The sequence below is a fragment of the Belonocnema kinseyi genome, chromosome 5 (assembly GCF_010883055.1).
Source record: "Belonocnema kinseyi isolate 2016_QV_RU_SX_M_011 chromosome 5, B_treatae_v1, whole genome shotgun sequence".
In the NCBI taxonomy this organism is placed as follows: domain Eukaryota; kingdom Metazoa; phylum Arthropoda; class Insecta; order Hymenoptera; family Cynipidae; genus Belonocnema; species Belonocnema kinseyi.
Window position 1 is genome coordinate 92,877,978 of NC_046661.1, and position 16,073 is coordinate 92,894,050.

Here is a 16,073-nt window from a genome sequence, read left to right on the forward strand (position 1 = left end):
ATTTAAAAAATCTTTAAATTAAAATTTACGCTGAAAAATCTAAAATGGAAAATTTTTAAAGTGAAAGATTTTTGAATTACGCATTAAAAACTGAAGGAGATAATAATTGAAAAAAATCTCAATTTAACTAATTATTTAAAAAACAGTTGAAATCAAGGAAAGTTTGACAGGTTTTTTTTTCTCTAAAAATGTGTAAAATTCCCGGTAAAAAAAAAATTCACTGTCATTTCCCGGTTTCATAAAATTCCCGGTCTTTTTCCGGTCCAGCGGCCACTCTGAATAAGATTTATTTATTTAAATTATTAAATAATATTAATAAAATTATTAACTAGGTCTTAAATTTGTTTCTTAAGTTCATAAATTTTTATAATAATTAAAAGAAATTTATTTTATTTTCTTGTACTTCAAAAAAAGGCAATTTTTGAAGAAGAAAAAATACATCAATTCCCAACCTAAAAGTTGAATTGCAAAAAAAAATCAATTTTTAAACAAATAGTTAAATTTTAAACTAAAAAAGATCAGTTTTCCCGAAAATATGGAATAGTTAAATTTTCGGTTAAAAGAATTAATTTTCCACCAAAAAAGACAACAAATTTTCAACCAAGGTCATGAATTTTCAACTAAAATAATGAATCTTAAGCTGGAATACTTGAATTTTGAACCAAAAAGATGAACTTTCAAACAAGACAATAACAATAAATGTTCAATAAAAGTTGTAAATTTTCAAATTAAATAATTATTCTTAAACTGTAATACTTGAAATTACAACAACAACAAAAGAATTTTTAACAAAATAGATACATTTTCATTTACAAAAAATATCCATAAAAATGAAAAGTTACATTATCAGTTAAACAAATTGATAAAAAAAAAACAAATATTCGAATGTAAAAAATAAATTTTTAACAAAGATGTGAAATGTCTAATTAAAAAAGATCAATTTTCAAGGAAATAGTTGAACTTTTTATCAAAGAAAATAATTTCAAATTTTTTAAACAATATGGTTCAACCTTCAAGAATTAGTTTAATTTTCAATGAAAAATAAATCTGCAAAGAAAAATTAAATCGTAGATATATCAATATATTTCAAGGAAAAAATATAAATTCATCCAAAAAAGATGAATTTTCAACAAAATAGTTTAATTTTGTACTTGAAAAAATGAATTCTTGGCAATAGAAGTAATAGTTTAAACCTCAACGAAAAATACGAAGTTTTTACCTAAATGGATGAATTTTAAAACAAAAAAGATAAATTTTTAAAAAGGAAGATTAATTTTCTACCAAAAAAAGTCAAATTTTTAACCAAAGAGATGAATTTTCATCTAAAATTATGAATTTTGCAAATGAAAAGACGAGTTTTCTACAAAAAAGATAATTCAGTCTAGAAAGAAAAAAAATCGTCCATATTGTTGAAATTTCAAAATAAAAGACGAATTTTCTATAAAACAGTTTAATTTTCAAACCGAAAATATCAATTTTCAACAAAAAAGTTAAATTTCAAGCAAAGAGTTGCATTTTTTACTAAAAAAATGGAATTTAAAACCAAGAAGATTAGTTTTCTTAAAAAAAAAAACAAATTTTGTACTAAAAAATACAAATTGCAACCAGACGAATACAAGGGTTACATTATCAGTTTAAAAAGTATATTGATTAGTTATTCTTTTTTTTTTGGTTAAAAATTAATCTTTTTGGTTTGAACTTCCATCATTTTTTGGTGAAAAATGTAACTGTGTGCTTGAAAATTAACTTTTTCGTTAACAATATACATTTTCGGACTTAAAATTAAAATGCTTCACTGAAAATTTGTCTGAATTTGAATTATATTCATTGGTATAAAATTCATCTTTTTATTTGGAAAATTTACAATTTTAGTTAAAAATTCAACTATTACGTTAAAAATTTAATTATTTTCTTGAAAATTCAATTTTTCAATCTGAAAATTCTACTGCTTTCTAAAAAATTCCTCATTTCGATTTCAAAAGTCAACTATTTTATTGCAAATAAATACATCTGTTTGTTTAAAAAATAATTCTTTTGTTTGAAATTCAAGTATTTTGTAAAAAAAACTCATCTTTTTTAGGCTAAAATACAACTTTTTGTTTTAAAAACTCTTTTTGTTTTCAAAATTTAAATTTCTTCCACAAAATTCCATTTTTTGTTTGAAAATTAACTGTTTTTGGTTCAAGTGAAATCTTCAATATTATATGTACTTATTATTGTATAAATGTAGGAATTTCAAGCCCAGAAGATTATTTGCCTACCAGAAAAAAAATGTTTTTAACAAAAAAAAAAAAAAAAAATTCAACCAAAAATCGAAAAGTTTCATTCTCAGTTAAAAAAATTATTTAAAAGTAATGGAATTTTCATTTTACAAAGATCAATTCTCCATTGAGAAATATCAGTTTTTTACAAAATAGTTAAAATTTCAACCAAAGAGATGAATTTTCAACAAAAATTCTGCATCTTGAAGAAAAAAAATTTTTTTTAAGAAAATGGTTCAACCTTCAGGATTGTACTTTCATTTTCAATCATTTGTACCAAAAAATTATTTTCCAACAAAATATTTACATTTTCAACAAAAAAATTAAATTTTTAGCAAAGAAGTTAAATGTTTAACCTAAATAGTTGAATTTTTAGCCTAGAAAGATGAATAATCAGCAAAAAACATGTAATAGTTTAAAGTTCAACTATTTAACTTCAACCAAGAAGATTAATATTTATTTGCAAAATAAAAAAAAATTCAATTTAATTTAAATTTATTTTCTGGAAATAAAGATAATTGATGAATTATCTATATTTTTAGAAAATTCATTCAAGTTTCTACAACAAATTTTTTCAAGAAAGCAGTTCAACTTTCACCTAAGTAGTTGAATATTCAATTAAAAAAGATTCATTTTGAATTGAATAACATCAACTTTTTAATGAAAAAATACTATTTTTCAACAGAATAGTTAAAATTTTAACCAAAGAGATGAATTTTCAATTAAAATTATGAATAATCATTAAAAAAATAATAAATTAAAAAAAAAATAGTTCAGCCTAAAAACGAAGTAGTTTAAATACCAACTAAAAAATATTCATATTCAACTAATAATGAAATAGTAAATAAATTAATGCATTTCAAACGAAAAAGGATTTAAATTTTAAATAAAAAATTAAATAAATAAAAACAGTTAAATTCGAACAAAAAAGAATTAATTTCAACAAAATAGTTTAACTTTTAACAAAAACAGATTCATTTTTTACTAAATAGTTTCATTATTATCCAAAAAAGATCAAATCTCAATTAAAGCATACGAATTTTAATTATAGAATAATAAATTGCTCTGAAATGAAAATTTCTCCAATTTGTAATTTAAAAATGGCGTCCGATCAGCTGACAATTGACGTTTTGACAACAAACTAGATACGCTTAGAAATTATGAATTCTAATAAAGATTTCACTCCTAAAAAAAATGACAATCCAAAAAATTTGCAAATTAAATTTAATAATTATAAAATCCATCATCAAGTGCATAAAAAATGAGATCTAACCATAAAACAGTATAATTTAAAGTTTACTTTTCCTATGCTAACCTAAAATTTCGTTTATTTTACCAAATCTTTTCGAATTGAAATTAACAGAAGCGGGTATAATTTAAGAATGAAATCATTCTTTTTCCATAAAAGGGCATCCTATTTTTAACCGTAAGGTGGGCGCCTACTAACCCCAATTCAATAAAAATGAGTGATATTTATAGAATCTTTCCAAATTTATATAAGACACTTTTTTAAACTGAAAATTCATTTTGATAATTTTAAAATGACCAAAAGTTAAAGAATGAACTTTCTTCCTACTTACCTCAATTGGTAGATCCAACAACGAAAGAGAAAATGTCCTTTCACCTTGACAAGTTTCATCCTGTTTACTGTTTGCTCTTTCTGAGTCGCACATCGCTAAGAAATATATCGTCTTTCCAACTTCTTACGATTTTCATGAAACCTATTGTTCACTTATTTATGAGTGCAATTTTTCAAGTAAATTGCAGAATTGATTACAGTTTAAAATAATATTTTTGCAGGAGATTCATTGTTTACTACGTCTGACGTCTCCTGCCGAATGTAGAATGAAGGGCGCATGCGCGGAATTTTCTTTCGAACACGAAATATATAGAGCGTGTAAAGAAAAAAAATACTTTTTATTTATAAGAAGAAAGTGTTTAAATTAATATAAACTAGCTCTTTCGTTTAATAGTGGAAAAAAATATGTTCTTCCCGGTGAAAAAAATTTATTTCCAAAATTCCCGGTCATTTCCCTGTTTTTTAATTATCCCTGACTATTAACATTCAAACAGAATTTCAATTTCAAAAGTTTATACTATTAACGAATTAAAACATTCCCGAATAATAAAATTGCGAATTATAAAATATCCGAACAAGAAAATTCCCGCATTTAACAAATTGGAAACGAATTGGAAAATTCTCCAATAATAGAATTCCCCAACCGTTGATAATATTACCGAATTCGGGAATTCCGAAATAATAAGATTCCCGACAGAAAATTGCCGAATTATAAAATATCCAAAATACAAAATTCCCAAATTTAATTAATGAAAAAATTTGTTTACTAACATTATTTATTTATTAAAAATACGTGTATACTGAAAAATCCCGGAAAATAAGATTCCCAAATTGGAAAATTTCCGAAAAAGAAAATCGGAAAGTTGTCGAATGATGAAATTTCGCAACGTTTTATAATATTACTGAATTGGGAAATTCACGAATAATAGAATTTCCGTATAATGAAATATCCGATCTGGAAAATTCCCATATTATAATATTCCCGAATAATCAAATTCTTTAATTGAAAAATTCCCGACAGAAACTAGCTGAATTATAAAATATCCAAAATACGAAAATTCCCGATTAATAAAATTCCCAAATAATAAAATTTCCGAACTGGAAAACTCCCGCCGGAAAATAACCGAATATAATAAAATTCTCGAATAATGAAATTCCAGAGATTTTATAATATTGCCGAATTAGAAAATTTCCGAAAAATAAAATTCCCGACCATTTATAATATTACCTAATTTGGAAATTCCAGAATAATAATATTCCCTACAGAAAATATGCCGAATTATAAAATTCCGAACTTTTAAAATTCCACAATTTTAACAATTGCAATTTTTTTATTGCTAAAATTAATTAAATTATTACGATTGAGATTATATTACAATTAATTTTTTTATTAATAAAAAAAATTTTTAATTTTGTATATTCGAGAATTTTCTAGTTTGGACATTTTATAATTCGGCAATTTTATGTCGGGAATTTTATTATTCGGGAATTATCAAATTTTATAATATTATTATTTGGAAATATTATAATTCGGGAGTTTTACAGTGTCCGAAATTTTATTTTTTGGGATTTTGCAGTCGTCCCGTAAATTTTTTAATATAGAATATTTGACAAACGAAATAAAAACAATTTCAGATTAAAAATTAAATACTTAAAATTTTTTTATATAGTTTAACAAAAAAAAAAAGATCCTTCTACAATAAAAAATTTGCAACTTAAAAGGATTCTTTTTTAATCAAATGGCAGGATATAAAAAAACAAACAGGATTATGATGCTACTCAAAAACTGTGCAATTTTTACCCAACCGCTAAATTTGTAAGAGAAAAAGATGATTCTTTTAAAGGACAGTTGACTTTTCAAAAAAAGTCCTTTTTTATGAATTTTTTGATGATGAAATTTGTATAAAATGGTTGAATTTTTACCCAAAATTTGGATTTTCAATCCAAAATGATGAAATTTCTATAAAATGGTTGAATTTTCAACACAAAAGATGAATTTCAAACTAAATACTTAAAGTTTCAAATAAAAAAGATAAATTTTCAACTAAAAACTGATTAGTTTCAGTTCAAAAAATAAATATTCAACGAAAAAAATCGATTTTTCAAAAGAATAGTTAAATTTTCATCCAAAGAGTTGAATCATAAGAAAACGAATTTTGAATAAATCAGTTCTAATTTAAACCCACAAGGTTTAGTTTTTAATCAATTATTTTAATTTGTATTAAAAAAAAACTTCTAGGACATATTTCAATTTTCAAGCGAAAAGAATGAAATTTCTATGAAATGGTTAAATTTTCAACAAAAAATATGAATTTCCAACTAAATAGTTCAAGTTTCAAATAAAAAAGATAAATTTTAAACCAAAAATTAATTAGTTAAACTTTCAGTTTAAAAAATGAATTTTTAACAAAGAAAAATCGATTTTTCAAAAAAATAGTTAAATTTTCATCCCATTAGTTAAATCTTTAAAAAAATGAATTTTGAATAAACTAGTTCTACTTTAAAGCCACAAGGATTAGTTTTTATAAATTATTTAAATTTATATCAAAAAATAATAATTTTTTTACAGTTCAATTTTCAAAAAAATGTAACCAAATAGTTTAAATTTCAACCAAAAAGATTAATTTCTAAGAAAATAGTTACAGTTTTAAATAAATAAGATAAATTTTCAACAAAAAATTAATTAGTTAAATTTTAAGTTCAAAAAATGAATTTTCAATGAAGAAAATTCGAATTTCAAAAGAATAGTTAAATTCTCATCCAAAGAGTTGAATCTTAAAAAAAATGAATTTTGAATAAATTAGTTCCACTTGAAACCCATAAGGATTAATTTTTAATGATTTAAATTTGCATTTAAAAAAATCTATGACACAGTTCAATTTTTAAACATTTTAAAATTTAACCAAATAGTTTAAATTTCAACCAAAAAGATAAATTTTTAAGAAAATAAAATTTCAAATAAGATAGAAAAATTTTCAACAAAAAAATAAACAGTTAAAGTTTCAGTTTAAAAAATGAATTTTCTTCAAAGACAAAACGAATCTGCAAAAAATTAGTTAAATTTTCAAACAGAGGTGAATCTTAAAAAAAAGATGTTAACAAAGTATTTTAACTTTCAAATAAAAAAGATGAACTTTTAACAAAATATTTACATTTTCAAAACAAAAAATAAAATAATAGTCTAGGAAATAGTTTAATTTTTAAACAAAGATTTTAATGAAATTTCTATACAAAAAATTGAATTTTCAACCGAAAAAATATGTTGTTTTTTTCAGTTAAAAATGTAATTTTCTACCAAATTGTTGGATTTTCATGTATTAATCTGTAATTTACGAATACCCAGCAATTAAAAAAAAAATTTGCAATTGTTAAAACTATTTCAATTTATTTGTTTACAATAAAGAATGATTTTTCGATCCAAAAGGGTAAATTTTCAACAAAACAGTTAAAATTTCGAACAAAAAGTTGAATTTCTAACAAAATGTTTGATTTTTCGACAAAGTAATTACATTTTTCTAAAAAATAGTTTAATTTTTAACTACTCTTAAAAAATTCTTTATCTAAAAAATGAATTTATAAACAAAATAGTTTAACTTTCGACCAAGTTTTTCAACCAAAACAAATTTTGAACAAAATAAATTAATTTTAAACCGAATAGTTCAATTTTCATTTACAAAATAATAATTAAAAAAAAAAGATTTGGCAAAAAATGGTTTAATCCAGTAATATAAAGCTACGTTTACAAATAAAAAACATAGTTATTTCATTTTTTATTACAACTGAAATATGATGTAGGCACACTTTTGAAAAAATTATCTGATTATATTTCAAATAAAAACATTATTTTGAATGAAAAAAATTTTAAACCGCCAACAAAATTATTTTATCAATATTTTTAGCAATTGAATTTTTTTACTATCATTTCTTAACAATTTTAAATAAATGGTTACATTTTAATAAATTATGACTTGTTTTTCAGGAAAAAAAATTCTCTACAAACTCTAGTTTTCAATTTTAAAACAAAATTTTCATATCCCTATTGTTAAAATAATAGTTTTTGGTAAGTTTTAAAATGTTTTCAGAACAAAAATTTTCTGTCAGAAGAAATGACGGATATTATCATTTCAATTCTTAAAATCATCGAAATTAAATTTGAAAAATAATTTTTTTTTAACTTGTATAAATTAAACAGTTCAAAGATTTTTTATTAAAATATATAAATCTGTTATCATTTTAAATTCTTTGAATTGAAAAATGAATCAATAAATTTGTAAATGAAATAAAATAAATTAGTATAATTTTCAAAGTCCCTTATGTGGAAAAATATCGAAAAAATAATGACCCTAAAATAATAAATTTCTGTAATTATTAAAATATGGTTATAATAGTACGCTTAAGTGTTCTGATAGATTTTTCTTTTAATTTTCTTCTTTTAATTCGTTCCATTAAAAGAGGAACAAAATTATAGGTATTTTTTAGGATAAAATAAAAAATGACATAACATTGCAATATATTTTATTTATAAAACTTCATAACAATTGTAACGTCTTACGTACATTATTATTTCCCTGACGCTACTTTTAACAAGTACAAAATCTTGATATATCGCAGTTTTTTATAATTTTCTATAAGCCTGAATCGAGGAGAAAGTTATTAGGATTTTTAACAAAACACTGACTATATTTTATATAATTAGCATTACAAATAATAATAAAATTTCCTGTTCAATATTTTTTTGTTGACGGCCATGTAATACTTACCCGATTCCTACCTTACCGATAATTTTCTAGAAATACAAAGAAAAAATTCTACAAATATTTTTTTTGTAATTCGAAAAATTTAGAACCATGCAAACGTCCCTGGGCGTCTTTTATTTAATTTTAACCATTCTCAACTCAATATCAATTCATGTGGACGAAAATAGTGAAAAATGTTGGTAAAGAAGGAATCGTGCATAGAGGAATTCTACTTTTTTCAGAAACCTCTTTCTCCTTGTCTCAGATTTTAAATCGCAAAATGTACATATTAATTTCTACAATTTCCTATATAAAAATACGTACACTTTTCTTATATTCTAAACGAGAATTTGAAGTCTAAATTGAGAAATATCTAGATCCAAAAAAAATTAAACACCATTTTCAAAAAATTCTTCAAAAAATGATAGAAGATTTACACGGCTTTGTGTTTTACAGATTGGCAGTAAGTTACATACGTATTTACGTATTCAAGATACATATTTAATTCTTTTTTTCTCGAGACTATGAGAAATACCCTTTTTCTAAATAATGTAATTTTTCACAGTCTTTGGAAACGTAAAAATCGCCAAAAAATTTATCTAAATAACAAAACTCATTTTTAAATTGAGGAAATAATTGTCGATCAGAGTGTCTAGTAATCAGGAAATTTTAAATTCCGAGGGTTTTCCCGATATAAAGTAGTGCCCGATTTTCTACTTTTACCCTTTTTTCCGAAGTTTTGATACCAAACTATTGAATTTGCGACCCAAAAATATGATTTTTTTAAATTTATTTTTTAACAAAATAGTTGATTTTTTATATCAAATTGTTGAATTTTGGAGCCAAAAAAACGTGATTTTTACAAAAAGTTAATTTTCAACCAAATAGTCGAATTTTCCAGAAAAAAAATATTCAACTTTCCACCAAATAATTAAATTTTCAACCAAAAGAAATTTTAAAACATATTTGTTGAACTTCCAAATCAAAAAGACGAATTTTCTACTAAAAAGTTAAATTTTTAACCAAAAACTAGGATTTTCCAACAAAAAAGTTATTTAAAAAAATACTTAAATTTTCAACAAAATACTTGAATTTTTAACTAAATAGTTAAATTTGCAACCCAACTGTTAAATTTCCAAGCTGAAAAGACGGATTTTCTAAAAATCTATTGAATTTTCAAACTTAAAATAGGAACTGTCACACAAAAACATTAATATTCAGCTAAATAATTAATTTTTCTAACAAAAGTTTTTAAAAAAATATCTAACTAAAATGGTAAAAGTTAAAAAAAATGTATTTTCGAGCCAAAAAGATGAGTTTTCTACCAAACAGTTCATTTTCAAGATTTTTATCTTAAAAATCAACTGTTTTGTAGAAAAATCATATTTTTCGCTCGAAAATACTTTTTTTCCAACTTTCATCACTTTTCAATAAAATAATAATAACATTTTCAACCGACAACAAAAATTTTAATAGCTGATATTCCAACAAAAAAAGATTTCAATTTTAAATAAAAAATAGTTTCATCAAAGAAAGACGAATTTTCACCTAAAATTATGAATTTTTAACAACAAACATTTTGTTTAACAAACTAGTGCAACTTTTAACGAAAAGCGTTATATTTTTGTAATTAACAACAACAAAATTTAATTTTATATATAAAATATTTGAATTCATCTAAAAAAGACGAGTTTATTAGTCATTCTTCAATTTGTTAATTTTCAATAATTAATTTTGTTCAATCTTTTAGCTAAACATCGGAAAATTTTAAGATACTGCATTGAAACTTTTTTTAGATATTGCATTGAAAAATAAAAAGTAAAGAAAAATAATATAAGACAAGATTGCTATATATAATTTAAATTTTTTTAAAAGTTGAGTTTGAAATTTTCAATATTTTGGAACATTTTTAAATAAAAAATAATTTAATTATCGATTTAGTTTCGCCGAAAAAAAGTATCAAGGAAAATTCACAGTTGGAAATAAAGATTAATTTTTAACTAAAATAATAAAAATTTTAATGAAATAGTGAAATTTTAAATTAAAAAATCAATTTCCAACCAAAAAAGAACGATTTTTACAAAAGGTAGTTGAATTTCCTACGAAAAACATCAATGTGAGTCAAAAAGATTGATTTTCTAACGAAAAAGGTGAATTTTTTGACAAAATACTTGAAATTCCAACTAAAGAAGATAAATTTGTATTAAAAAATAGAATACTTCCATTTTTAGTTTAGAAAATTAATTTTTTAACAACAAAAAAACGAATTTTTAACAAAATACATAAAGTTTCAACCAGATGGTTGAAGTTTCAACATAAAAGGATAAATTTACAATAAAAAATAGACCAATTTCGTTAAAATAAATGAATTTTCAAGTAAGAAAGAAACATTTTTACAAAAAAATGAACCAGTTAAACTTTCAGTTTAAAAAATTGACTAAGAAAGAAAAGCAAACGAATTTTCAAGAAAATATTACAAATTCAAATTGAATAAAAAAAATGAATTTTCTACCAAGGCAGTTTAGTTGAATTTTTATTAAAAAATTATATAAAAAATAAATTTTTACTCTAAAAAATAATTTTTTTAACAAAACAGTAAAATTTTGAACCGAAGAGATGAATTTCTAATTAAAATAAAATAAAATATCGAATTGCGTCAATTTTCAATGAATCGGTCTGCAAATTTCCAGAAATTGACACTTTTTGTCGTTGAAACTGAAAAAAAAAATAAATTCTAAGCCAAAAACATTAACTTTCCACCGAAAAAGATGCATTTTTAACAAAATCCTTGAAATTCCAAACTAAACAAAATAAATTTGTATTAAAAAAAGGAATAGTTCCATTTTTAAGTTAGAAAATTAAATTTTTAACAAAAAAAACCCGAATTTTGAACAAAATACATTAATTTTCAATCAGACGTTGGAAGTTTCAACTAAAAAGGATACATTTACAACAAAAATAGAATAGTTTAATTTTTAGTTCAAAAAATGAATTTTCAATACAAAAAAAAAATTACTTTTCAACAAAACAGTTAAATTTTTAAACAAATTTGTTTAATTATTAATAAAATAGTTGAATTTTTAAAATAAAGCTTTTCAATTTTCTGCAAAGAAAAAAACCAAATTTCTTTAAAATAAATTAATTTTCAAGCAAGAAAAAAGAATTTTTACAAAAAAAAAGAACCAGTTACACTTTTAGTTTAAAAAATTAGCTAATAAAGAAAAAAAAGGAATTTTCAAGAAAATATTAAGAATGTAAATTAAAACAAAGAAATGAATTTTCTACCAAGGCAGTTGAATTTTTAATGGTCGAATTTCATACAAGTTAGATTAATTTTCTACCAAAAAATATGAATTTTCAACAAAAACAATGAACTTCCAACTAAAAAAGATAGATTTTTACTGAGAAATGGTATCAAAAAATTAATTTTCTACCTTGAAAAAACAAACATTCTTAACAAAATAGTTAAATTTTCAACCGAAGAGATGAATTTCCAAATAAATAAAATAAAATATCGAATTCAGTCAAATTTTCAATTAATCGGTCTGAAAATTTCCAGAAACCGACACTTTTTGTCGTTGAAACTGAAAAAAAAACATAAATGCTAAGCCAGCCAAACAGATTAATTTTCTACCGAAAAAGGTGCATTTTTAACAAAATACTTGAAATTCCAACTAAGCAAGATAAATTTGTATTTAAGAAAATTGCATTTTTAGTTTAGAAAATTAATTTGTTCACAAAAAAAACGAATTTTTAACAAAAAAACATTAATTTTCAACCAGGTGATTGAAGTTTCAACTAAAAAGGATAAATGTACAACAAAAATAGAATAGTTTAATTTTTAGTTAAAAAAATGAATTTTCAATATAAAAAAAATTATTTTTCAAACAAATAGTTAAATTTTTCACCAAATTTCTTTAATTATTAATCAAATAGTTGAATTTAAAAAAAAGCTTTTTAATTTTTTGCAAAGAAACAAACCAAATTTCTTTATAATGAAGTTATTTTCAAGCAAGAAAAAAGAATTTTTACGAAAAAAGAACCAGTTACACTTTCAGTTTAAAAAATTAGCTAATACAGAAAAAAAAGTAATTTTCAGGAAAATAGCTAAAATTTCAATTGAATTTTCTACGAAGATTAATTTTCTACCGAAAAAGATAAATTTTCAACAAAATACATGAACTACCAACTAAAAGAGATAGATTTTTATTAAAAAATGACATAAAAAATTGAATTTTTTACCATAAAAAAACAACATTTTTAACAAAATAGTAAAATTTCAACCAAAGAGATGAATTTCCAATTAAAATAAAATATCTAATTCCGTCAATTTTCAATGAATCGATTGGGAAATTTCCAGAAATCGACACTTTTTGTCGTTGAAACCAAAAAAAGAAAAAGAACATTATTACCGAACGGGTCTCAATTTGTAATTAAATATTATTAAAGAAGAAATAATAAATTTCAAACAGTTTAAGTAATATTTGCAGACGACGATTTATGTTGTAAAAAACAATTAAATTCATGAAAAAATGTATTTCAGTTTTAAAATTTTATTATTAAAAAGGCTCATTGGAAAAAAAAACTTAAAAATAAAAAAATCCAGTCCTTTCATTCGCGACAAAATGCGTATTTAAACAAATTAAAATTCATTAAAATATTTTCTGTATAACTATTTACGATTAATCTGTTTAGAAAATATTTTTGTATTTAAAAATATTATTCTGCGGAGAAAACATTTTTTTTCTATTTTAAAATATAATTCTGAGCAGATAATATTTTTTTTATTAAAAAAAATTATTCTGTGTAGAAAAGAGGGCCATTCGTCAGTTTTTTCTCTTTCTGATTCTCGGCTAACCAATAAAAAAAGGAAAAGTAGAAAAAAGTAATTTTGGCAATAAATAAAAAAAAAATCAGAATCCTGAATAAAATTCCCGGGATTTTCCCAATTTCCCGGTTCTCTAGACAATCCGATTTTTTTTTAAACTGATAATAATTTAGCTCGGGAATGTATCCTCGCTACATGAATCGTAAGATTCCAGGAGCTTCGTAAAACTGCTTAAAATTAAGGAAAGTACAGCGCCAAAAGCTGATCCAATTTGCATTACAATACCAATTCTAAATAAATTCCCACTATGAGCTTCGTGTCTGAATATGGACGCGAGAGCCAGTTTTACGTAAGAGATAAGGCCTATCAGAAGAATCCAAGATAAAATGACGAAAACTTTTCCGACTACAGAATACTGCAAAGGTGGTCTTGGAGACACAAACGCGAGATAAATAACGTGGCTGCAATTGAGAAACGTCACTGTAGACAGCCAGTTTATTATTTTCCAACTTTTCGGCGGAAAAAAAACCGCTAAAAAACAGCCGATTGGATTTGCGAGTAAAGAAAGTGTCGCTGTCAAGTGATAAGTTATATTTCCATAGGGCAAAGAAGAAAAAGACTGAATCCCTGGTAAAAATCCATTCGCCAAAAGACACATCAAACCCAATAAAATGTAAAAATAAATTCTCAAAGTTGATTCAAATTTGTGATTTAAATTCTCATCTTTCCTGGCGACATTCTCAGTATTTTCCGACACTTTCTCACTCGCAACAAGTTCTAGATTGTCCAAAAGTAAAAATGCAATTAATGAGAAGAGAAGAATGATAAAGATGCTGATGAAATAATATTGCGGAGAGAATCTCTCGATTTTTTCGGAATCACACTGCGAACCAGTACCCTGAATTAAAGCAATTGCACTAGGAATAATGCCACTCAATCCTTCACCCACATAATAAGAAGCTAAATAGGATTCTCGAAAGTGACGAAGGTAGGGCATAAACAGCAAAGAACTTGAGCAGTTGACGAGAGCCGTGAAAAAAGTTGCAGCAAAAAGTACCGCGCTGTATTCCTTCCCCCGAAAAAACAATGTTTTCTTATAAAAAAATGCGAGAAGAGACATCATGGAAGCGCCTAAAAGCAACAATGCAAAAATCAAATAGGATTCGGGAAAATTAAAATTAAATTTTCGCGCCAGGATGTACGCCATTGGACCGATATTTGCGACTTGAATCATAATAACCAAATACATCGGCAAATTCCATTTTTCTGGCAGCGAATTCACCAAAAGTGGCAATTCGACAAAGATTGAATTAATTCCGATCCATGCGGAAATTCCAAATGTTGCTATCAAAAGATGAACGATGAGAGAATTTTTCGACTTTTCAGATTTGAGGGAAGCCTCGAGGTCTACTTTATTTTTTTCTTCCATGCTCTATGAAATATGCGCAGACCTGGGAAAGATAAGGAGAGTTGAGAATACGGGGAATTGATTTAAAATAAATTACCTTGCGACTCACCTAAGCTTAACTTCAGTCGTTTTGAAAAGAGATTCCAGAGTGCGTTCTATTGTGAGGCAATTGATTGCGCAAATACCTTTATTATCAGTAACAGTCTCAAGGGAGAAACTTTTTAGAGAGATTGTATGAGACTGAATATTTTTAATTAATAATTTCTAGTTGAGTTAGGCATTTGAAATCTCGATTGATGATTTTGAGTAGGAAAAATGCACAGGGCTGCCACAGAATTATGTATTTGAAAAATCTGGAAAAAGCGACGAAAATAATTCACAAAAATAGGGAAATGAATTGTTTTAAATAAAATTAATGAATTTAATTAATTAATTAATTTTGGATTAAACATGAAATGCTTTAAATTTTTAAACTTTCAAGCGAAAAATATTACAATTAAAAAAAAGCATTGTTAACGAAGAGGATGAATTTTCAATCAAGAAGATTAATTTTCTACTAAAACACACGGAATTTCAACAAAATATATGAATTCTCAATCAAATAATTAAAATTTTCTACTAAATAATAGAAATTTTGTACCAAAAGTGAAGAAGTTTAATTTTCAGTTCAAACAATTAATTTAAAAAAAAAATTTTTAGAAACCATTTCAGAAAATAGTTATATTTTCAAGCAAAGAGACCGATTTACATCTAAGTTGATAAATCTGGAACCAAAAAATTTTCCAAAAAATATTAATTCTCGACAAAAAATGTAATAGTTTCATTTTTAACCGAAAAAGGAGAAATTTCCACCGAGAGATGAATTTTCAATAAAATAGATAAATTTTCAACCAAAAACTTTCATTTTTAACTTAGAAGATAAATTTTCTACACAAAAAGGCGAATTTTCAAAAAAAAAAATGATGCGTTTTAAACCAGAAAATTAATTTTCTAAAATAAAAGATAAATATTGAAATAAATATGGAAGTTAAATTTCAGTTGAAAAAACGAATGCGTGACAACGTTGTTTAATTTTTGGCTGAAAAAATTAATTTTCTACAAAGAAAGATAAATTTTCAACTAAAGAGTTGAATTTTCCACCAAAAAAAGAATCTAAAACTAAAAAGTCGCCTGTTTTAGAAAATTTTGTTATTTGAATAAAAAACGATCCATTTTTAATTAAAAAGTTAACTTTAAACCAAAATCGATAAATTTTCAACCA

At 23.6% G+C, this 16,073-nt stretch overlaps 2 protein-coding genes across 3 annotated transcripts in view; both read right to left on the reverse strand.

The window, feature by feature from the left end:
- Positions 1-4,084, reverse strand: part of LOC117172628 (F-box/WD repeat-containing protein 9-like) — a 46,006-nt gene extending 41,922 nt beyond the window's left edge. For both annotated transcript variants that reach the window (XM_033360730.1, XM_033360729.1), the window contains exon 1: positions 3,842-4,084. In XM_033360730.1, coding sequence (XP_033216621.1) covers positions 3,842-3,934 — 93 coding nt within the window. In that variant the 5' untranslated portion in view covers positions 3,935-4,084. The remainder of the gene's footprint in view (positions 1-3,841) is intronic.
- Positions 4,085-12,807: 8,723 nt separating this feature from the next.
- LOC117172775 (solute carrier family 52, riboflavin transporter, member 3-A-like) lies at positions 12,808-15,195 on the reverse strand. Its single transcript, XM_033360984.1, has one exon. The coding sequence runs from the start codon at positions 14,831-14,833 to the stop codon at positions 13,574-13,576; it is 1,260 nt and encodes a 419-aa protein (XP_033216875.1). The 5' UTR covers positions 14,834-15,195; the 3' UTR covers positions 12,808-13,573.
- Between the last annotated feature and the right edge of the window lie 878 nt (positions 15,196-16,073).

Excerpts from the sequence above, each read along its gene's own strand:
- LOC117172775 (XM_033360984.1), bottom strand. The coding sequence starts at position 14,833 with ATGGAAGAAAAAAATAAAGTAGACCTCGAGGCTTCCCTCAAATCTGAA.